Raw genomic sequence first — 24,621 nt, forward strand, 5'->3', positions numbered from 1 at the left:
CTCTGCCTGACTCTGCATGAAATTATTTTGGGCTGTGTTAGAGCCCAGCCGTTGAGACTGGGGCACAGTTCACATGCTGTACTTCTTCCTCATCATCAAGGGGACAAACAAGATTGCCACTTATCTTAAGGTTCATGTATGTTCTCCCAGAGTTGCATGCTGTTGTCTCATAAATACGTTTAATCTTTACATTAGTTGCCTGATCATTACTTCTCTTAGGTTCTTTGTTCTTGTTTTCTAGTATCAGTGCAGATTTCCTGTGTGTGCTTCTTTTTCTCATATGTGTACATGTCTGTTAAAAAAAACCCCAGAAATAACATATATGTGTTGATGTTTTCTGTGCAAAAGATATGTTATAGTAAGAAAATCTGGTATTAAGGAGCCCTTCAATGTGCTAAAGAGCTATGATGTCAGTTTAAAGACTAAGGTACGCCTAATCCAAGTCATGGTATTTTCAATTGCTTCTTATGTGTTGGGACACTGAATAATGAATAAGAATGACAGAAGAAGAATTAACACCTTTAAATTATAGTGTTAGGAAAACTTATTCAAGTATTGAGTATTGTGTGGACTACCATAAAACCAAATAAATCTGTCTTGAAAGAAGTGCAACCAAGGGTACTCCTTAAAAACAAGGATGGTGAAATTTCACCTCTCATACCTCAGGCATGTTGCCAGGAGGGACGAGTCCTTGGAAAAAGACATCATGCTGGGAAAGGTTGAGGGTCAGAAAAGAGAAGACCCTCAAAAGGATGGATTAACAATGGACTCAAGCATATTAGCAATGCTGAGGATGGCTCGGCACTGGGCAAGTTTCAGATCTGTTGTTCATGGAACCTAATAACAACAACAACAAGAAGAAGATCTCTTACATGATGCTGAATTAATTGCAACCCATACCACCAAACATGTGTACAACAGAACAAAGCATCCTCAAAATTGTTTCTGAGTTTGAATTCATTGTTGTAGTCACTCTCTAAGTCCATCCCATGCAGAATTGGCCTCTCTTTTGCTGACCTGTCACTTTACTCAATGTGATGTATTTATCCAGGGCAAGTTCTTCAAGATGGCACGACCAAAGTAAATGAAACAAAGCTATAAAAGGAGCAGGGACAGTGAGGAAAAAATTAGTCTGATGTTTACTCTCACCCCAATGGGAAAATGTCCTTATCAACAACATCTGCAGTATGAAATGGATCCTTATAAGATCAAACATGGTTCTCCACTCTGCTGCACCTACTTCCAGTAATTACTGGGTCTGAAATGTGTGCAGATGACGACACAGACTTTAAAAGACCTCTTTTTAGTCACAGTTGTGGGGTTTATTAGGGAAAAGTGAGGGAGAGACATAGGATATCACACAGAGAAAGTACAGACTCAGTAAATAGCAGTCCCAGGCCAGCTCATCCCTGAATTGCCCATCAAGCAAAACCTCTAGCTCTGGTTCCATCTCAAAGATTCTGGCCTTGTCTGTGTCTGGCTCCATCAGACTAGTCCCTGCTATAATTTTGCTATAGTCTGGGTAGCTCTCTTTCTTGCATGTGTTGATGATGTTGAAGATATTAATCAATAGTGAGCCAGTTGTCTGCAGCTGAGGCAGCTGAAGGCCACATTCCCCAGGGAGAGGAACTAAGGCAATGGATAGAGAAGTCATTCTCAAAAATCCTAACACTACAGAAGTTTTGTCATCAATATCTGTAGCGATGAAAGTTGTACAAGTGCTCAGGTCTTTCGATCATAGGGTCACTATGAGTCACTCAATGACACAACAACAACAATAAGGAACATTGTTGCTATACTTCTTCTATGACAGCTTTGTTCATTCTTTGGGCATGCCATGATATTGTTAAGATTGCCAATCCTATAATACAAACCTATCAATCCTTCTTTGGTCTTCCTTATTCATTGTACAATTTGGCCATGTATATGGGCTAATTAGCTGCATCATGATAAACAGTGAAGAGATTGAGATTGTTAACATTTTCAGCTTGGTTGGCTCTCAGAAGTCCAGAAATCAAAACAAATTGCAATAGGAATAATCTATTATCAGGGACCTCTCTAGAGTGCTGAAGAGCAACAATGTTGTTTTAGAGACTAAGGTACACCTGATCCATGCAATGTTGTTGTTGATTGCCTTCAAGACAAGCACAACTCATAGCGACCCTATGAACAAAAGGCCTGAAACCCCTCTACAGTTACCAACATTTATCAAAGTTCATAGAGTTTCCAGAGGCATGTTATTTAGGAAGTGGATGCTACTCCTGCTTACAAACCTGCCATAGCATGTTATCGTTTTTATGTGCCATTGCATCACCTGTGATGTATAGCAGCCCTATGTACAGCAAATCTGAACCCTTTCCTGTCCTGAGCCAATCTCACTAAATCCGACACACCAATCCCCATTGCCCCAGTTACTGTATCAGGCCATCTCACCCAGGGTATTTCTCTCCTGTGCTTCCATAATCTTTGCAATTACCTACTATGCATCAGAGAGCTGGACAATGATGAAGGATGACAGAAGGAGAATTGATGCCTTTGAGCTGTGGTGCTGGAGAATAATGGACTGCTAAAAGAATAAACAGGTTCGTCCTTAAGAGTGTGAAACCAGGCTGCTCCTTGGAGGCAGATTTTGAGACTTCATCTGATGTACTTTGGGCATGTTGTAAGGAAGGACCAGTCCTTGTAGAGAGACATCCTACCTGAGAGTGGGATGGATTGACTTAGTGACTGGGGTAATGGAGGAAGGTGTGTCAGAGACAATGAAGTTCAAGATAGAGGAGGGTTCAGAGCTGTTGCACAGAGGGCCGCTATGAGTCACAAGCAACTCGACACCACATAACAAGAGCTGTCAAACTGAGTACTACACATAGCAGTACTATGAACAACAAATCTGAACTTTGTCCTGCACTGTGCCTTTCTCACAATCTCTAATATGCTCATGTCCATTGTTACAGCCACTATATCAATTTATCTTATTGAAAGTCTTCATATCTTTCAATGATCCTCTCCTTTGCCCACCATGTTTTCTTGATGATGGCCTCTCTTGACCACTTACCTAGAGTATCTGACATGAAATTCACTATCTTTGCCTCTAAGGAACAGTTGTTTGTACCTCCTTCAAGAGAGACTTGTTTTTTCTTCTAGCCAAGCCCTAGAATATTCAGCACTCTTTGCCAACATAACAATATGCCAAGTCCTCGAAGGGATGCCTTTGTTTCTTAAAAGTTTAAGAGGACCTTTTGCAGCAGATGTGGCCAATGTATTACAGTGGTTTTTTTCTTGATGGCTTCTTTCATGGGAATTTATTGTAGAGCTAAGTGAAATTAAATCCTGGACAACTTTAAGTGTTTGTGCTTTTTTATGTTTCCTGTTGTTTATTGACCCAATTTTAGGACTTCTGTTTTCTTAATGTAGAGGTATATAATCCATACCAGACACTACAGTGTTTTATCTTTATTAGTACGTGCTCATTGATTTCATCTAGCAAAATTGTATCATTTGCATATTGCAGGTTGTTAAGGAGTCTTCCTCTGATCCTGATTGTCCAGCTTCACTTCATTTATTGTTTGATAGGTTGCATTATTCTATAATTTTCTTTTTTTTTTTTTTTTTTGAGAGCCAGAAGTTCAATTTATTGGCGCACAGGCTAAGACAGGGCAGTGATAACCAAGGTCTTCAAGAATGCAGGGCCCGCCACTTGTCCAAGGGGCCACGATTGGGAATGTATTTCACTCCACAACCATCTGGAATGAGGCGCTTTTGAGCCACCATGTTTTCAAACTCATCCGCATTAAACTTCGTAAAGCCCCACTTCTTGGAGATATGGATCTTCTGGCGCCCAGGGAACTTGAACTTGGCTCTGCGGAGGGCCTCAATCACATGCTCCTTGTTCTGAAGCTTGGTACTAATGGACATAATGACCTGGCCAATATGGACCCTGGCCACTGTACCCTGGGATTTTCCAAAGGCACCTCGCATACCTGTCTGGAGCCTGTCAGCCCCAGCACAGGACAACATCTTGTTGATACGAATGACATGGAAAGGATGCAGCCGCACTCTGATGTGAAAACCATCTTTGCCACAACGTTTTACCATGTACTTGTTGGCACAAATAAAGGCAGCCTCCAGGGCTTCTGAAGAGAGTTGCTCATATTCATCCGCCACCATGTGGTCACAGAGTGGGAACTCATCCACTTTTGCCTTCTTCCGACCCAAGTCAAAGATGCGGGTCTTGGCATCAGGGACACCTCTGCAGAAGCGGGATTTTGAATAGGGCTTGTTTTTACAATACCGATAGCACCGGGCTGGGCAGCGGCCCATGGCAACACCGGGATCTTTGTGGCGCACTGAAGGGAAAGAGCTCTTTTTTTATCTTGTTTTAATTTTATAGATTTTTAATTATATTTGTTTATTTACAAAATTTGAATACAATGTTCTCTAGATCAGATATTTCTAATTTCTCGTAATCCCCTATCAAATTGTACAACTCCATGATTAATCCCCCTCCCACTGTACATCCTTTTCCCTCTGCTATCATTTTCTTGATTTTTCCTCTGCTAATAACCACCTTTCTATCTCTGCATTTATAATCACATACTTATTGACATTTTACATAAAAACAAGACACAACCTTTTGGACATGTCTCTCAGCAGAAACTTATAATCATCTACTTATTGACATATTACATAAAAGCAAAATACAACCCTTTGAATATTTCTCTTAGCAGAAACATAACTATTTATTTTCATAATGATATCATTATAGACCACTAATGTTTTAAGAAAATTCAGTATAATGCTATTGAAATTATGTCCTTGATTATAAATAAATAGCCCCAAATACAACTTCTACAACTCTCATTATGTGTGTGTGTGTATAGAAGCAAAATTATAAATAAATTGTTAGTAAGTAAAACTCAGGTATATATCAAAAGCATAAAATTTAAGTAATTATAATAGCATTTAAGTATTAGGAAGTCAACTAAAATATATTGTTGTTGTTGTTATATGCCATCGAGTCACTTGCGACTCATAGCGACCCTATGTACAAGAGCTCTAAGCGCTCTTCTATCCTGTGCCAACTTAGCCATCTCAAACACACTTATTCCCACCGCTCCAGTCAAAGAATCAATCCATCTCATCGAAGGTCTTCCTCTCCTTCGCCTCCCCTCCACTCTGCCAAACATGATGTCCCTCTCCAAGGACCAGTCCCTCCTTGCAACATGCCCAAAATATGTCAGATGAAGCTTCAGAATCCTTGACTCCAAAGAGCCTTCCGGCTTCACCCTCTCCAGGATGAACCTGTTTGTTCTCCTAACAGTCCATGGTATATTCAACACTCTTCTCCAGCACCACACCTCAAAGGCATTAATTCTCTTTCTATCAACCCTATTCACTGTCCAACTCTCTAATGCATAGCACGTAATTGCAAAGACTATAGCCTGGATCAGGCGCACCTTAGTCTCCAGTCTGAAGTCGTTGCTCTTCAGTACTCTTGAGAGGTCCCTCACAGCCGACTTTACCAATGCAGTTCATCTCTTGATTTCCTGGCTGCTGTTAAGCATACATAGCCTCTATTTTATACCACAGAGATATATTAAATTAATTAATGTTATAAAGTAGAATAACTGGGGCATGCATCACAGGCATTTTAAATTTTCTGTCCAACCATAAATTATACAGTGTTTTCTTGCTCTGTTCTGACAACTGCCTCCTGGTCCAAGTATAGGTTTCACATAAGCACGATCAAGTGTTCTGGGATTCCCATTTTTCTCAGGGTTAGCCACAGTTATTGTGATCCACACAGTCAAATACCTTTGCTTAGTCAATGAAACATGGATAGACATTCCTCTGATACACCTTACTTTCAGCCAAGATCCATCTAACTAGCTATAACATCCCCAGTACCACAGCCTCTTCTAAACCTAGCCTGTACTTCTGGCAGTTCTCTGTTAATGTGCTGTTACAGTCATTTTTTTATAATTTTCAGCAGACTCTTGCTTGCATGTGATACGAATGATATTATTGGATAATTGCCACACTCTGTCAGGTTACCTACCTTTCTTTGGAATTGGAACAAATATGGATCTTTTCCAGTCAGATAGCCAAGTGGTTGTCCTCCAGTTTTCTTGGAACAAGTTGGTGAGCACATCCAGGCAAAAATTTGTTTGTTGAAATATGTCAATTGGTATGCCGAATTCCTGGAACATCAGAACAGAGGAAGGAAACACTGCATGGTTCAAAATTAGAAAGAGTGTATGCCAGGGATGTGCGTTATCTCCATTTCTTTTCAATCTATATGCAGAACAGATTCTCCAAGAGGCTGGGCTCTGTGAGGAGAAATGTGACATAATAATTGGAGGAAGACTAATCAACAATGTGTATTATGCCAATGACACAACTCTGTTTGCTGAAACTGAGGAGGACGTTAAGCATTTGCTACAGAAGGTCAGGGACTGCAGCCTTCAATATGGATTGAATCTTAACATCAAGAAAAAGATTCTCACCCTGGACAGATTGACAGCATCATGATAGATGGTGAAGAGATTGAGACAGTTAACAGTTTTAGTTTGCTTGGCTCCACAGTCAGCACTTTTGGTACCTGCAGCCAGGAAATTACAATATTAAAGGCATTGGGAAAATCTGCTGTCAGGGTCCTCTCCAGAGTAGTAAAGGACAATGATATCAAGCTGGAAACGAAGGTGCACCTGATACAGGCAGTAGCCTTTGCAATTACTTGTTATGCATGTGAAAGCTGGGTAATGACTAGGGATAATAGAAGGAGAATTGATGCCTTTGAGCTGTGGTGCTGGAGAGAAAATTATTAAATATACAACAGACTGCTAAGAGAACAAACAGGTTCATCCTAGAGAGGGTGATACCAGGCTGCTACTCTTTGGAGGCTAAGATTCTGAAGCTTCATCTGACATACTCTGAACATGTTGCAAGGAGGGATCAGTCCTTGGAGTGGAATGTCATGCTTGTGAGGGTGGAGGGACAGCGTAGGAGAGGAAGACCCTCAATGAGATGGACTGATTTAGTGACTGGGTCAGTGAAAGTAGGTGTTTAAGAGACAATAAGATTGGCACATGATAGAACAAGATAGAGGATTTAGGACTATTGTACATAGGGTTGCTATGAGTGGCGGGTGACTTGAAAGCACATAACAAAAACAACCACAAAGCCGTAAAAATTTGCATAGAATGATGAGTGATTGCTTATTTTAATTTGAATAAAGAAAATATTTGCTGAACAAAGAAAGAAAAAGAAATAGCATAGAGATCAGTGAATGATACTAAGGAATTTGGTACTCAAATAAGTATCTGAAATATGAAAGCAGCTAATTATATTCACCTGGGAATGGTGATATACTTAGGAAATAATTCTGGCTATTAATCTGCAAAAAGTAATGTCTATCTCAATGTGAAAATCTAAATTCCATTTGGATTAAAGGCTTAGATGTTAATTTCAAAAAGAGAGAAAACATTTGGTTCAGTACCAGAGACCATTTTAATAAAAATGGAAAATCCAGAAGTCATAATAGAAAAGATATTGTTGCTATTATGTGTCATGGAGTCATACTCACAGCTGACCTCCAGAAAGTTTTCATAGCTGATAAACTGAATGGGAAGAGACTGCCCATGGAGTAGTTGGTGGATTCAAACCATCTGCCTTTGGGTTGGCAGCTCAACTCCTCTTTAAAAACAAAACAAAACAAAAAAAAACTCAGAAGACAAATGATAGAAAGTAGTTATAATTCAGGTGACATGGTTACTGTCTGAAACAATTTTTTCCACTTGATTCAAAAAGAGAAGAAGAAGAAAGACAAATAGTGGAAAAAGTGAACGAAAATCATACAGTAGCCCCAAGGCAATAGTGAAGTTTAGATTTTCATGATCTGCTTTGCTTGAGACAGTGTAGGAGGGGAAGACCCTCTATGAGGTGGATTGATTCAGTGACTGAGGTAATCAGGATGGGTGTGTCAGAGGCAGTGTGATTGGCACAGGATAGAACAGGGTTTAGGGCTGTTGTACATAGGGTCGCCATGAGTCGCAAACGACTCAACGGCACGTAACAACAACCTTTAGAATCGCAGCACAAATTCTTACCACTAGGCCACCAGAGTGTGCTGGGTGATTTCATAGCCTGTAGATTTTACAGCATGGCCGAAATACTTGAAATCATCCCTACACATAATATCGGCAAGCTTCTCCATGGGCCTAATTGAATTCTCATTGTCTCAGATAGTGTCATTTGCAGATGACCTTTTGTCAGGAATTTGGATTCATGTTAATTTCTAAGTGTAGAAAGTAGCATGCTTTACTGAGTTCTCATATACCTTACACATAATATGCGAACTCTAGATTTGTATTTATTATACCCTTATGCCAACTGTGGATGAGGTATTCATTTATTTCCATAAGTCTTCATGTAACCTCTCTTACTACCCAGCCTTTGATCATGACATTCAATCTTGGCCATGAGAGAGTAGTTATTGTTGTTGTTGTTGTTGTTATATGCCATTAAGTCGCTTGAAACTCATAGTGACCCTGTGTACAACAGCTCTGAGTCAACCTCATTGTCTCTGACATACCTAACCCCCAGATCCCAGTCACTGAGTCAGTCTTTCTCATCTGGGTCTTCCTCTCTTGTGTTATTCTTCCACCCTCCCAAGCATGATGTCCCTGTGCAAGGACTGATTCCCCCCTTGCAACATATCCAGAGTCTGTCAGATGGAGCTTCAGAATCCTTTCTTCCAAGGAGAAGCCTGGTTTCACCTTCTCCGGGACAAATCTGTTTGTCTTCCTAGCAGTCCATGGTATATTCAATATGCTTCTCTAGCACCACAACTCAAAGGACTCAATTATTCTTCTATCATCCTTTGTCTTTGCCCAGATCTCTGATGCATAGCAAGTAATTGTGAAGAGCATGGGCCTGAATTAGGTGCACTTTAGCCTCTAGACTTAAATCATTGCTCTTCAGTGCTCTAGAGATGTCTTTTGCAGTAGATTTTCCAAGTGAAATTAATCTTCTGATTTCCTGGCTACTGGTACTAAGAGTGTTGGTTGTGGGGCCAAGCAAACTAAAGTTGTTAACAATCTCAATCTCTTCACCATCAATTATGGTTCTGTCAATCAGCCCAGTGGTGAGAATCTTTGTTTACTTGATGTTGAACTTCCTAACAAAAGCAACTAAAAATAGAGCAAAATTTGAATAAAAAAGTAATTTTAATTCATAGGACAACAGGAAATATAAGACAAGGGAGACAAATAAAATGAATTGTACCTTCACAGAACTTTTTGTATGACTATAACACCTGAATTGTATCATAAGCAGCAAGAATCCAAACTCAGCAGTCTGAATCCAGAAGGAAGATCAAAGTCCAGGGATACAAGATAATTACAACTTAAGAGGCAGCATCCACCAGGGGGAGGAAACCAATTAGATAAGCCAGACGTGGGCATAGTATTCCCACTGAGACTTTGGCTAAATACTCATCTGGGTCTGTGAATAGAATAAAACAAGCAGAGCTAAGTAAAAACAAACTCCAACTCATTGCTATCGAGTCAGAACAAACTTAGCTGACCCTCCACTGGGCTTCTGCATCTGTAAATTGCATGAGAGGAGATTGCCCATCTTTCTCCCTTGATGCTGCTGGTGGATTTGAACCACAGGAGATTAGCAGAACTAACTCCCTTCTGACTGTGTCACCAGGGCTTCCAGAATGGGCCCCAAACAAAAACAATTACAAAGGCCTTATAATATGCAAATAGATCCCTGGGTTGGACAATCACTTTGTGTTAGACTGCTAACCTAGCACCTTGCCTTCTTCAAATCTCTAGTGGTTCAGATCCACCAGTGATTTCAAGAGAGAGAGATCATCTCTCTCTGATGTGATTACAGCTTCAGATCCATGACACGGGATTGACTTAGCAGCAGTGTGTGATTAACCCAAGCATTTACAGTTCAGACCCATTGAGCATCCTCTGTTCCTCATTCCCTGAAGATTACAGATAAGAAAAATCTTACAGAGCAGGCCTTCTCTAAAGCATATGGGATCACTGGGGATGTATTAATTGGTTTGGGGTTTTTGTTTGTTTGTTTTCAACAAATGTGCACACTGCCACTCTTATGCTTTAAAATCAGCTTGACAGGAAGTGAGTTTTGCTGTAAGATGAATACAAGTCGAGACTTCATAACTGGTTAGGAGACACTTATTTCTTCTGCATAATACATGCATACACATTGTGAAAGCAGAATGGCAGGACCATCTCACCTCCTCTAACTTCAGAAGCAAAGGAGAATCAAGATCAACTGCTGAAAGCTGATTTCCTGGGAAGCAGAGGTCAGGCATGCTGCTTTTCTTCTACTTTTTCACCAGTTCTCACACAACCTCTTCTCCCATACCACTCTCTCTGGTGGGTTCAATGTGGGTTTTTTGTTTTGTTTTGTTGTTTGTTTGTTTGTTTTGGGTTTTTTTAAATAATGACTACAAAGAACTCACACAATTCTCACAATTATGGGGTTTATTAAGGAACTAACAGGATCTGGAATGGATCTGGATTCAGTGTTTCAGTCAAGTCAGCCACTTACTTCTTGGTTGTGCCTTCAATCCCTTAGCCCCTCAGCCTGGCCTCTGCTCTGCTCATGTAAACGTTACAAAAGTCATTTTAACTCTGTTTACAAGTGTCTGAGAGAATTTACACCCTTCAATAAGCCTCCTAAGGGATTGGAGAGCAATTATGCCGACTGAACTAACTCAGTCTCGTAAGGACAAATGCTGCATAAGACCATTATTGTAGAAATAGAAAGATGACTAGTAAAATGTGTATGAGGATCCAAGTGGGGAGGGTGGGTACAGAGTGGTAAGGATGGGCAGGGGGGTAGTTATAGGGTCCCACTATTTGATGAGAGAAGAGAGATGGGGTAAAAAAAATGGGAAAGATCCAGAGCGATCCAAAAAGACAGGGTAATGGTAGGCATAGTTCAATGTTAATTAATTTTATTAAAACATAAGGAATGGGAAAGGTTGTATGAAATGCATGAATGAAGGATAGTGTGAAACACGAAGATTGTAAGCAACCCAATATAAAATACAAATTAAAAAAAGAAGCCTCCCAAACATACACTCAGCTTTCTCTATAGAGTGGGCTGCCTAGCCTGGTTTGTGGAGTGCTAGAGGCAGCTTACTCCCAAACCTCCTTCTCATACTACTCCATAAACTGAGCCAGGAAGCCTACCACACCCTCTTGTTGGTCTCTTGGCTTTGCTCCATTATGTATTTGCCATTGCTTCTCACCATCTCTGGCTGTATCCAGTGTTAAAGTATGCAGTTTCTCTCTCTCTCCCCACCCCTTCTTCTTCTCCCTCCTCCTCTCCGTCTCCCTCCCTCCCTCCCTATTGGCTTCTCAGTCTGTTAAATGCAATCTCTCTGCTTACTTCTCTCTCCTCTTTTTTTTAAGATAAAAACAGAGATTCAAGGAAAGGTAATAACTTGAGCAAAGGTAGTGTTTGTGTGTATGTCATTCTAATCCTGCCTCATTAACATAACAAATATTTCCTAATTTTCATTAACATTACTTAATCTTGCCCCATTAACACATAAAAAAATCCCCTACTGCCATGGAGTTCATTCAGACTCATAGCTTACCCTGCACCAGGTTCTCTAGGCTCTAAATCATTACACTTGGTATCACCAGTGAAGATTTCTTACATTGGTAAATTTGCTCTCAAGGGCCCAAGTTAATGAGCAATGTTGTCAGATTAAAGACTAAGGTGCATCTGATTTAAGCTGTTTTTTCAATTGCTATTTGTCTGAAAGTTGGACAATGTCTAAGGCTGGATGAAGAAGAATTAACACCTTTGAGTTGGTATTGGAGAATAGTGCGGAATGTCCTATGGATTGTCAAAAGAACAAATGAAGATGTTGTAGAGAAAGAAAGTGCAATCTGAGTTCTACTTGGAGACAAGGATGGTGAAGCTTGTCTCACATGTTTTGGGCATGTTGTTCAGAGAAGCTGGCCCTTGGAATGGTGGAGGGTCAGTGAAAGAAAGACCATTAGTGAGATGGATTGACACAATGACCGTAATAATGGGCTCAAGTATATCAGAAATGATGAGGATGGCACAGGACAGGGGTTCAGTACAGATTCATTTTTCATAGAGTCTTAGTAGACTCCAAAGTACCTAAAAGAAAAAACATCTTTTAAAGAGGTTGTTGTTGTTGTTATTGCTATGTGCCTTTAAGAACCAACTCCTAGCTGACCCTCTAATTGGTTTTCAAAAGCTGTAATTTCATGAGAGGAGATTGTCCCTCTTTCTTGTAGGGAGCCACTGCTGGATTTGAACCATGTACCTTTTGGGCTGACACCTGAGCTAATTACCACAAGGCCACATTGTTGTTGTTGTTATGTGGTATTGAGCTGTATGAAACTCATAGCACCTCTTTGTACAACAGCTCTGATCCCTGTCCTATCCTGAGCCAATCTCACTGTCTCCTACACACCTACCCTCATTACCCCATTCACTGTGTCAATCGTCTCAGCCAGGGTCTTCCTTTCCTGAGGTGTCCCTCCACCCTCCCAAGCATGATGTTCTTCCCCATGATGTTCTGCTCAAAGTATGTGAGATGGAGCTTCAAAATCCTTGCCTTCAGAAAGCAGTGTGTCTTCCCCCTCTCCAGGACAGACCACCATGCCCAAATTTCTTATAAGGAACAGCTAAAGGTCTGACCTTTTATTGGCCTAATATGTTATACTCTTTGCCCCCAAGATTCTTTCATCAATCCAGAGACATCAGGATTTTTATAACACACTCAAAATGCGGGATGATTGCTTCACAGAATGGGGGACAGTCACACAGTACTGAGAATCACAGCCTACTCATATTCACATAAAACTCCAGCTATTTAAGGTTGCATATGCCTTATTTCTGTGATCCCACAGATTCATTGTGTGGAAGTCATAAGGATTATTTCTAGAAGAGCCATAATCACTGCAACACTCAAGTGTGATATTAAGGAAAAGAACATAGAAAGATTTAGAATTTGAAGTGTTGTGGGAAATCTTAAAGGTTTTTATATTTATTGATTTTTTTTTAAAACAAAGATACAAAGAGTATTATTTTGTTTGAACTTAGGGAAAAAATGCAAAAATGTGAAAAATATTAGGTATTTGTATATTGTTCAGATGAGCAAGGAAAGGGTACAGTTATTTTGAATGTGCTGTATTTAGTAAGTTTTATTGAAAATATTTCCAAGAGGAACAGGCTTAATACGTTTCTGAGTTACAAACTATAAAATTTATTGTGTGTTGGGTTTTTTTCCCCCTCCAGGAATCATTAAGAGCCATCAGATATGAAATATCTCCAGATAAAGAGTATGCTCTCTTTTCATATAACGTGGAGCCAGTGAGTACCATCCTTTTTTTCTATGAAATGATTGTTTTGTGATTCTGATGCCTTACTATGCATATTTCTTCCAGTTTTGCTCTTATGATTTCTTCTGAAATACTTGTGAGGGCCTGATAAAGTCTCCTCTATATGACATACTGCCATCTAGGGGAGAGATAAAGAAAAACAGATCTTCTGTACCACAGAATTTTATTTTTCATCTTAAGAGTTATTTCATGGAATTTTTGGAAGGCGATCATTGTTGCCTTGGTTTTTGTTATATAGATTTATACAGTCCTCTAGTGAAATTTCTTTCTTATTGTTTTCTGAATTACACTCTAAATGTTATCTTAAGAACAAAAAAGTAACTGCCAAGTTCTCTCTAAAACTAATAGATTCATTGTCTTCATTCGTAATATTCTGATTAAGAATTGGCCTTTCACTTTAATTATCATATAGATTCCCATTTTTATAGATTTGTATCTGAATTTTCAAAAAATTTTCTGTGAAGTCTTGTTCTGGCCTTTTAATGGTACTCTAAAACGGTTTAAGCCTGTGTCCTTTTATAGTGTTTATTTTTAAGATGCTTATATTTTAAAATTCCTTTGCTCTTTAAGTCTAAATGAATGAGGTGGTGAAATTTAGTTGCTAAGTGAAGCAGGTGTTCAAGGATTAGATTTGAAAGGGATTTGTATTTTAGATATGTGTGTTTGTGGAACTTTGTTCTCTGGCAAATAAAAGCAGAAGTTCACTTCCTGTCTAGTTCTTCTGAAGCTGTTCTAATTAGAGTTTATGACGCTTCTGTGGGATCCACTGATATTTACCCTTCTTTCTGGCTGGAATAGCTCTCGGATGAATTTGAGAGATTCTTCCTATGACAGAAGAGGGGTCAGCTTGTTGATTTACTTCTCATGGTTTGTGTCTAGGGAGGGGACTGATGAGTAATTATCAAGGTGAAGAGTTGGTTTACTCAGAGATGCAAGTCCAATCTTGGAAAGCATTTTTGATCAATTGATTTGACAACTGTGTTATTTATTGGAGCCTTTAGTGCTGTTCTTGAAAATATTTTTTACTACTCTTTACCTTCAGATTTCCATTTCCTGCTCAGTTTTGTTGTTATTAAGTGTCCGTCAGGTTGGTTCTGACAACAGAATGGAACGCTACCCTGTTCTGCGCCATCTGCACAACCTCTGTTATGCCTAAATCCATGAACGTTGTTATTGCATCCATCCATCTCATTACGGTCATCACTTATGTAATGATAGTCATTTTCACTGTCCAAGTTGTTTGAAACAGCTGGGCATATTGAAAAGTTGGGGGCAGTTGATGGATTAAACATTCAAAGGGGGGGTTTTAGCCTCCCATCTCTACACGTCTGATATGCAACCCTGTCATAGCCTCTGTAAGCTTTAAGAAACTAAGCATAGTGCATGTTGAGCATGGGCTCTTATTAGCTCCCTCGACATCCTGGAAACTACCAAAAATATGTTCCTTTCACCTGTAAAATGGACAAAACTCTGTAGTTATTTGAAGAACTTTTGTGTGGGTGAGATAGATTTGTTCTGTATTGCTAAATATTACTAGAGAATGTATCAGTAATTGGAACAAATTAGCAGTGTGATGAAGTGACTTTGAGGTAACAAGCATCCTGCACTGAGTTGCCTCCAAATAAGGTTTTATAGTTGTTCTTCAAAATGCTATGGATGAAATCTTTACATTGGCTCATTTAGAGCATGCAGAATCTACATCAAAGATGTATTATAAAGTTCACCAATTTTCCTCCTTATTCCGATGGTGTTTCTTAAAATTTTTAAAGTATTATAGATAACAATATGTTCTCATTTTCACTAGATTTGAGTGTATAAGTCAGAGATATTGACTATATTATGTTGTGGAACTATCACCATTACCCATTTCTGAAAGAGTTTTATCACCCCAAATAGAAACTCAATACCTTTTAAACAATTAATTTCCTACTTTAAACTATTAACTCCTGCTTACCTCAGACCTCAGCCCCTGGTGCTCACTGATACACTCTTGTGTGCTTGCAGTTGCCTATTCTAGATTGTTCATATAGGCAGGATTATACCATGCACATGTTATTGAGACTGACTTATTTCACTCAGTATGCTTTTAAGATCCATCTAACATTATTATCAGAAGGGACCATTTTCTGGAGAAAGACATCATGCTTGGCCAGTCAGCACAATTCTGTAGTTTCTTCCTAATCAAGGTTTTAAAAAAAACCTTAGCTATTTTATATAAAAGTATATTATGCTATCATATTATCTGTTGTTTGTTGTTGGATGCTGCCTAGGCAGAACCTACTCAAAGCTGACCCTTTGGCATGTTTTCAGAGGCAGTTAAATCACAGGAGAGGGGACTGTCCATCGTTCTTCCTCTGAGCAGCTGGTGGATTTGAATCACATGCCTTTGGGATTGCAGCACAGCTTCTTACCACTAAGCTACCAGAGATCCCTTTCTAAATCATTGTAGATACATGTCTATAAATTATCCATAATTAAAACCTTATTTTATACATTTTTGTTTCCATACCTGATAAGGTATTATTACATCATTATGTATTTATAAGAATGCATAGCCTAATTAAAGTAAGAAGTGATAATAAATTAACAATAAATGGATGTAGTACCTCATAAAAAATTTTAAAAAATTTTAAAACGACACTCAGTGAGATGAATTGACACAGTGAGTCCACAACAGTGACCAAAAGTGTGGCAGTGATGGTCAGGGTGGTTCAGTACCAAGCAGGGTTTCATCTTTTGTTCAAATTGAAACCAACTCAATGGGACCTAAAAACAGCAACATGTCCCGTTTATCAGACTTGCTTTCTCTTGCTGAGCGAATAACATTTTATTTTATGTGCATACCACAACTTGCCACCTGCTGGTGCACACTTCTATTGTTTCTGCCTTTCAACTATTGGGAATAGTCCTTCATTGAATGCTGTTGAAAAAGTGTCTTTTGTGTCCCTTCCTTTAAGTCATGTGGGTATATTGTATACATATACCATGGGGGGTGGGGGACAAAAGAAAGCCTGGCTGAAATTAGAAATAAAAACTGTTTACTGAGAGACAAGGCAGTTAGCAAAGTAGGCTCTGCCAGGTCTAAAAGACCTATGTGATCCAAGAATGAAATAGCCTAGGGGGGTTTATAAGAAAGTACAGATAACTTCAGTGAAAATGCAGTGTTTTACTGAAATTCAGGCAGTGACTACACAATTGGATGAAGGCACATCTGAGGGGTATGAGATGATATACATCATGTACATTTCTGCCAAAACTGAACAGGTGTTGTGGAGGCAGTGCCTGACTTCCCCTAACTTCTCAAAAGGGAGTCATCTCCATCAAAAGCAACATCCACAGAAAGTCAATTCCTATGATGTCAGATATGCCTCTGTGCTCCACACCCTGAACCCTGAGCACTAACTCTCTCCTACTACACTCATGACTTAATGGTGTTTGACAATTCATTGCAGTGGCCACACAGAACTCAAAGGCAATACTCATGATTTTGGAATTTATTAGGGAAGTACCCAGTTACAGTTCAGGTTAGAATTCCTCAATCAGGTCAGGCACTTCTCAGTGTGACCACAGGTAGACCTGTCTTTGACCTTCAGCATCATGGTCTGACCTTTGCTCAGTCAAGTTTACAAAGCTCTTTTAGCTCTGTCAGTTATAAACAAAGGGACACCTTCCCTGCCAGTAAGCCTGAGCCCAAAGGCACTTGACTCTCACTCCCTGTATAAGTGTCATAAGGCATTCATTCTTCCAGCAAGCACTCAGCTTTCTTGCTTTTTGGACGAGACGGCTACAGCTCTGTCACACACTGATGTTTGGTTTCTGCAGCCTCTGTTGCTGATGCTGCCTTGGCACTGTCTCATCCTGGGCCATATCCCTATCTCCCTATCTCACATCATCTCTTAACATGTTACATCTCTTCATCTCTGGTTCATGAAGAGATCTCATATGGAAAAGGACACTGCACTCTCTATCTCTCCTTAGTAGTGAAATTCTCATTTCCACCTCTGCTATGTTGTTGTTTTTAGGTGCCATCAACTTGCCTATGACTCATAGCAATCCTATGAACCAGAGGCCTAAATCTTGCCCAATCCTAAACCATCCTCACAATTACTATAGTTCATCTTAATGGCAACTGGGTGAAAAAAACAACTCAATTCCATTTGTGTTCTCCATACCTTATTTACATGCCATTAATGTTTCTTATTTCATCTGACTTCCAATCTGGGTTTTACCACTATACCATTTTAATGATCTCTGTTCCTCTACTGTTCTTAGGGTTTTCAGATGCCTGTTATTTCAGAAGTGGGTGGTCAATCCTGCTTTCTAGTCTGTCTTAATCTGAGAGGTCTACTAAAACCGGTCCACCATAGGTAGCCTATGTGGCATTTGACACACAAGCGGCATAACTTTCAGCATCACAGCAAGTTAACTCAGTACAGCAAACTGACAGGCAAGTGCTGTCCCAAATAGAACACTGTTCTCCCCAAACACAACAAACTTCCAGTTTACTTTGTAACTCTAATAGCAAACCAGTCTGCATACCAACCAACTTTTAATCACAAAGGCCCACCCACCAGGTCCTAATTGATTTCAACAACAGGCTTTCAGCCCACAACTATTTACATGGTCTTATCAAAAAGGTGTCACATACCTTATTTACATTATTTGCAAGGTACTAAGTCCCCTTTGTGGGCCACAAAAACCTCACATTTATGTAGTCCTACCTCGCCATGGATTGCGAGGTAACAGTATATGTAATATCTCAACATCAAGAAGACAAAACCCCTCACCCCTGGCTAAATAAGCATCATCACAATGGATGGAGAAAAAGAATGAAGTTGTCAATGATCTCATCTTACATGAATCCAGAATCAACATCCTTGGTACTGGCAGTTAGAAGATCAGGAGTCATATTACATTGGGCAAGCCTGTTATTGAGGACTTCTCCAAATTACTGAAGAACAATAGTGTCAGTTTGAAGACTAAGGTGCACCTGATTCAGGTCATGGCCTTTTCAATCATTTGCTCTGCATTTGAAAACTGGATAACGAATAAGGATGAGAGAAGAAGAGTTGATGTCTTTGAGCTGTGGTGCTGAAGAAGAGTACTGAAAAAGGACAAACATGCTTTGCCAAGGGTACAGTCAGAATACTCCTTGGAGATAAGGATGACAAAGTTTCTTCTCACATATTTTGGGCATGTTTTTAGGAGAGGCTGTTCTTTGGAGAGGGACATGATGCTTAGAAAGGTGGAGCGTCAGCAAAATAGAGTAAAACCCTGAAAAAGATGAACTTATACAATGAGTGCAGCAATGGACTCAGAAGAACCACATAAATTAAGTCATTACACCTCAGTTATAATAATTTGGCTTTTAAACATGACAATGTTCTCATTAAATTTGCTACATCTGGCCTTAAAAGAGTTATATGAGCCTCCTTGTTTGATGGACATATTAAGTTTATTTTGAGTAAACCTCTGTTGTGAGAACTGTTTTGGCTTCTTGAGAGATGAGCAAAGTCCATATGCATGCAAAAATCTCTTTGTTTTCTGAGAAGGTTTCCCAAATAATTTCCTCAGGGTACAATGGAAAGCTACTGGAATGAATGACTACCTCCCAGAAGCAGAGGAGACTTTGGATTAAAAATTAACCATTAGTCTCAGACTTTGGCAGAGCCACCATGTCCATTCAGGAGTCCCGAGTTAATTTGGGGTGCTCTCAGTCACAAAGGAGTGATGTAGTTGAGTCAGACGGTAGTTAATTCTATGTTTAACTTTTTGAGGAACTTCCAGATGGTTTTCAAACAGCAGCTGTATCGTATTACATTTCCACCAATACTCCTTTTGAAAGAGTACTCAGAAAGCCATTGTTACAGATAACTTTTGGAAAAGAAATAGAGGGCTCATCACCGTGTAGAATACTGGCTGTAAATGGAAATCTTGAGATAACTCATCTTCATTGTATAACACTACTGGCCTTTGATGCTTTGGGATCTGTTCATTTTTAAAACTATGGACCTGTTGATATGTTCAGTTTGTTTTCTTAGTTGAAAGAAAATGTGGGAAAATAGGAGTGGATTCAGAGAACTGTAAAAATGATTAAAATTTTGGAAATGACTCCTATGTAAGATGTCAATAGTAATGGCTACTGGCAACTTGATTAAAAGAATAACCCTTAAACTAGTAAGAAGTTCTTCAAGTATTAAAAAGCTATAGCACGTCTGACTCAAGGAGCAAGTATACTGTGTTGATTAGGAAGAACAATTAGACCAGAAATAAGTGGGAACTCAGGAAAAGAATTTGAAATTAGATATTATGAAGACTTTCCTAAAGGGATAAGCTAAGATGATGCTGTAAATGGTCTCAGGAAGGGGTTTCAAAGAAAGTGTCTAGGTCTGTAATTCTGGAGAGATTTAGATTTATGAAATTAATTTTAATATCATTATACAACAACAACTTACTCGTCGCCATTGATCAGAACTGACTCCTTGCTGACCCTCCAGCAGGTTTTTTGAGGCTGTAAATCCCAAGGAAGTAGATTATTTGCCCATAAGTAATCTTCAAAATGTCAGTGGGTATTCTTTGAATATGAAAAGTTTTCCATGTTTAAATAACTGGTTAAATCAGTTTCTTCTTTTTTTAAAATTTTTTATTATTAATTTTGTGTGTGTGTGTACCATCAAATCAGATCTGACCAGTACAGGAGGAGATTGTCCTTCCTTCTCCAGCAGAACATCTGGTGGATTCGAACCATGTACCTCTGGGATTGCAGTGCCACTTCTTGCCACTAGGCCACCAGAGCTCCCTCAGTTTCTTTACTATAACTTTTTTTTAAGATTTGAATAGTCCCGTGAAGGTTGTATAAGATTTCCCATATGAGTATTTAAATACTGGACTGCCCTTTAATCGCAAGGAATTAAATTTCCCCCTTTAACATGTTCTTATTTTTAGATCAAAAATCTCAAAGGCAGTTATTACATCTTCTTTATGTGAACCAATTCAATTTTTCACTAACCCCATTATAAAAATATTTTAATATTAAACAACTGTCAAATTACTTAATCTGATTTGCTTGAGTTAATGCTTTAGATGCAGAAACATTATACTACATCAGGTTATCTACCCATCAAAAAGATTCAGATATTCCTCATTACATCAGGCTAATGACTGACCTTCCAACCTCACTTCTTTTTGATGCCTACCCAAACTTAGTCAACTTGAGCTCATATGATAGCTTTTTATTTACCAACTATGTTTCCTTGCTTCTGACTTATCTCTTACAGGATCAGTGTATACCTAGTCATATTACAGCAAGGACTGAATGTAGTAGCATAAGTACTTAATACGGCACATGGCAAATTGTAAAGAAAACATATTAATCCCTATTTCTCTGTAGTATTCCTCTTCATGGCTCGAATATAGGATACATTTTCCAGGAGGTTTTCAAACTTATCTTGATTCAAGGAGATTTTTTATTTTATTTTAAAAAATTGTGAAGTGTTGGCGAGCTCTGGTGACCTAGTGGCAAGAAGCTGCAACTGCAATCTCAGAGATGCATGGTTCGAACCCACCAGATGCTCTGCTGGAGAAGGAGGAACAATCTCCTCTGTACCAGTAAGATCTGATTTGATGGCACGCACAAAAAATAATGAAATAAAATAAATTTAAAATAAATAAATAAATAATTTGTCAAGTGTGAGACTGCATAAAACACATATGCTATCCTACCTCACTGGGTTTATAACATAAACAATCATTCCAACAATGCAGTTGTGATGAGAAATATAAAGAGAATTACTTGAGCATGAAATAAAGGCATTTGATTTTGATATTTCCGAAAAATCTTGCACGGAGAAGAGAAACAGGTTGAAGTCTGAGGGATGAAGAAACCAGTTTGATTGGAGAGAAGAGAAAGCTTTCCCATTATATTTGGGCTGTAAGTAGGAAAGAAAGATCCTGAGTTGCTTATAAGATTAGTTTAGAACAGTTTCATTTCTGATGACTGTGGACTATTTAAAGAAGAAATGACAAGTACATAACAGGAAATATGAGTATAAATATATGATGGGCAAGTTCTAAAATGGAGACAATTTGAAGGGTAAAAGATCTTCAAATAGGAAACTTAAGCCCTCACAGTATTTAAAATGTTTTGTCATTTCCCAGTGGTCTGGCAAACACTCGCCTTACCTGGCCATTTCCATTACACATTATCCCACGAGGGAGGCAGGATCTTTGATCTTCCTCTACTCGCACCCTCAGGACCTGGGTCAGGAACATCTGCGCAGTTTGGGTGCTGAGGAGGTATGTCTGTGGCATTATCTTCGCTATGAATCTCTTAGCACTGACCAAATAAAAGTGACTTTATGTGCTGTCAATAACTTATGTCCAACTCTACATGTATAGATAAAACAGTGTAATGAGAAAAAGGGATATCATTTGTGAGACAGTTTAGTAACAAACACTCCGTGTTTGTACTTGCCCACCAAGTATCAGAAATTAAAATCAATTTGAAAACAAATTTGAATACTTTTGCAACTTCTAGTATCACTGAATGTTTGATATTGCAAACATTTCTTGGGTCTGCACAAATTAGTTATGACTATGTCCACCCTATGTTCTACTGACAGTCTCAAAAGTAACCTTAAAAAGGATTACTGAAAAATACTAATTACCAGTTAGTTTTGAGAATAAAAAAGTAAACCTGTTATTGGTTTAGTTGTGTCTATTATTTGTAAATAGGATTATTGAAGAGATAATTTGTTAATTTAAGACAAGGCAGCAGGATAAGCTCTAATTCCCACACATCTTAAAGCAGAAAGAAAAGACACAGAGAGACAGAGAAAAGACAGACAATATGATGATAAAGACAGAGATTAGATATCTGCTACTACAAGAGACTCTAAAGGTTGCACTGAAGCATTAAGAAGCCAAAACTAAAGGAAAACATGTCAAAGGGACATAGCTGAACAGACTGTTTCAAAAGGCAAATCAAGAAGACAAAATGAAGTATTAGGTTGTGCAGAGAGCTGGAATTGAAGAATAAAAAAGGGAAGAACTCACTACCTATTTCTCAAGCTAAAAGAACTGAAAAACAAATTTAAGACTCATGTAGCAATACTGAAGGATGCTATGGGCAATATATTGAATGACCAAAAAGCATCAAAAGAAGATGGAGGGAATACACAGAGTCACTGTACCAGAAAGAATTAATTGACACTGAAAAATTTCAGGAAATACCATAATAATACTATCCAAAAATAACTGGAACAGCACATCAACAGAGAACTGCCTGAAGTGCAGGCTAGGTTTAGAATAGGCCATGGTACTAAAGGTATTATAGCTAATGTTGGATGAATCTTAGCTGAAAGCAGGAAGTATTAGAGGAATGTCTAGCTGTGCTTCATTAACTATACAAAGACATTTGACTGTGTGATCGCAACAAACTGTGGCTGACTCTGAGAGAATCCTAGAACACTTGATCATGCTTCTGAGAAACCTATACTTGGACCAGGAGGCAGTTGTCAGAACAGAGAAAGGAGCACTGCATGGTTCAGAATTGGGAAGTGTATACGCCAGAGGTGTGTCTACATACATTTTCAGTCTATATACAGAACAGATTAGATTACCTGGGAGAAATGTGGCATCAGTATTGGAGGAAGACTCATCAACAATCTATGTTATGCAGATGACACAACTCTTGCTGAAAGTGAGGAGGACCTGAAGCACTTACTGCAGAAGGTCAAAGACTGTAGCCTTCAATGTGAATTGAAGGTCAACATCAAGAAAACAGACATTCTCACCACTGGGAAAATGGACAGCATCATGATAGAGGGTGAATAGTTTTAGATTGTTAGCAGTTTTAATTTGCTTGACTCCACAATCAACACTCTTGGTACCAGCACCCAGGAAGTTAAAAGACGAATTGCATTGGGAAACTATACTGTCAGAGACCTCTCCAAAGTACTCAAGAGCAACAATGTCAGTCTGTAGATTAAGGTGCACCTGATACAGGCTATCATCTTTGCAAATACTTGCTATGCATTAGAGAGCTGGACAATGACTAGGGATAATAGAAGGAGAATTGATGCCTTTAAGCTGTGGTACTGAAGAAGAGTGCTGAGTATACCATGGACTGCTAGGAGAACAAACAGGTTTGTCCTAGAGAGGGTGAGACCAAGCTACTCCTTAGAGGCAAGGATTCTCAAGTTTCGCCTGACATACTTTGAGCATGTTGCAACACGGGACCAGAACTTGGAGAGAGACATCATGCTTTGGAGGGTAGATGAACAGTGCAAGAGAGGAAGACCCTCAATGATATGGATTGATTCAGTGACTGGGGTAATGTGGGTTGGTGTGTCAGAGACAATAAGATTGGCACACAATAGAGCAGGGTTTAGGGCTGTTGTACATAGGGTTGCTGTGAGTTGCAGGCGACTCAATGACACATAACAAGAGTAACACCACCATCATATGAATAGGAGCCAATGGTATTGAAGGAGGAAGCAGAATTGCATTGAAATCATTGGCATAAAATAAGGCCCAGGAATCAATGGAATACCAATTGCCTTGTTTCAGTTAAGAGATGAAGCTTTGGATGTACTCACGAGTTTATGCTAGGAGATTTGGGGGATAGCTCTCTAGCCAATGGGTTGGAAGAGGTCCATATTTGTTCCCATTCCCAAAAATGGTGATCCAGCTGAATGTGGAAATTATCGAACAATAGCATTGATTTCACATGCTGGCAAAATACTGATGAAGATCATCCAAAAAGGACTGGAACAGTACATAGATAAGGAACTTCCAGAAGTTTGAGCAGGATTTAGAAGAGGCTGTGGCACTGGGGATATCATTGCTGTTGCCAGATGGATCCTGTCTGAAAGTAAGACATATGAGAAGAATGTCCTTTGCTTTATTGACTATGCAAAAGCATTGGACTGTGTGGATCATGACAAGTTGTGGCTGACATTGAGAAGAATGGAAATCCCAGAGCACTTGACTGTGCTCATGTGGAACCTATATGTGGACCAGGAGGCTGTTGTGTGAATGGAGCAGGGGAGCACTGCATGGTTTGGAATTGGGAAAGAAGTGCATTCAAACTATATGCTGAGCAAATTATGCAAGAAGTTGGACTCTATGAAGAGAAATGTGGCATCAGTATTGGAGGGAGACTCATCAATAACCTACATTATGC

General features: G+C 39.1%; 2 protein-coding genes across 4 annotated transcripts in view; one reads left to right on the forward strand and one right to left on the reverse strand.

Annotated features, from left to right (window-relative positions):
- The window catches only part of DPP6 (dipeptidyl-peptidase 6), a 1,353,880-nt gene that overhangs the window by 788,133 nt on the left and 541,126 nt on the right, over positions 1-24,621 (forward strand). For both annotated transcript variants that reach the window (XM_006887649.1, XM_006887650.1), the window contains exon 5: positions 13,333-13,407. In XM_006887649.1, coding sequence (XP_006887711.1) covers positions 13,333-13,407 — 75 coding nt within the window. The remainder of the gene's footprint in view (positions 1-13,332; positions 13,408-24,621) is intronic.
- On the reverse strand, positions 3,674-4,328 carry LOC102855613 (60S ribosomal protein L10-like). 2 transcript variants are annotated; one of them, XM_006887648.1, is made up of 2 exons: positions 4,212-4,320; positions 3,676-4,130 (listed from the first exon to the last, which is right to left on the reverse strand). In XM_006887648.1, the coding sequence occupies exons 1-2, from the start codon at positions 4,318-4,320 to the stop codon at positions 3,676-3,678; spliced, it is 564 nt and encodes a 187-aa protein (XP_006887710.1). The 2 variants fall into 2 exon arrangements, with proteins under 2 accessions (XP_006887709.1, XP_006887710.1); XM_006887647.1 differs by having other exon boundaries at positions 3,674-4,328.

Source organism: Elephantulus edwardii, unplaced genomic scaffold (assembly GCF_000299155.1).
Source record: "Elephantulus edwardii isolate Elephantulus edwardi_28Jun2011 unplaced genomic scaffold, EleEdw1.0 scaffold00060, whole genome shotgun sequence".
Classification (NCBI taxonomy): Eukaryota; Metazoa; Chordata; class Mammalia; order Macroscelidea; family Macroscelididae; genus Elephantulus; species Elephantulus edwardii.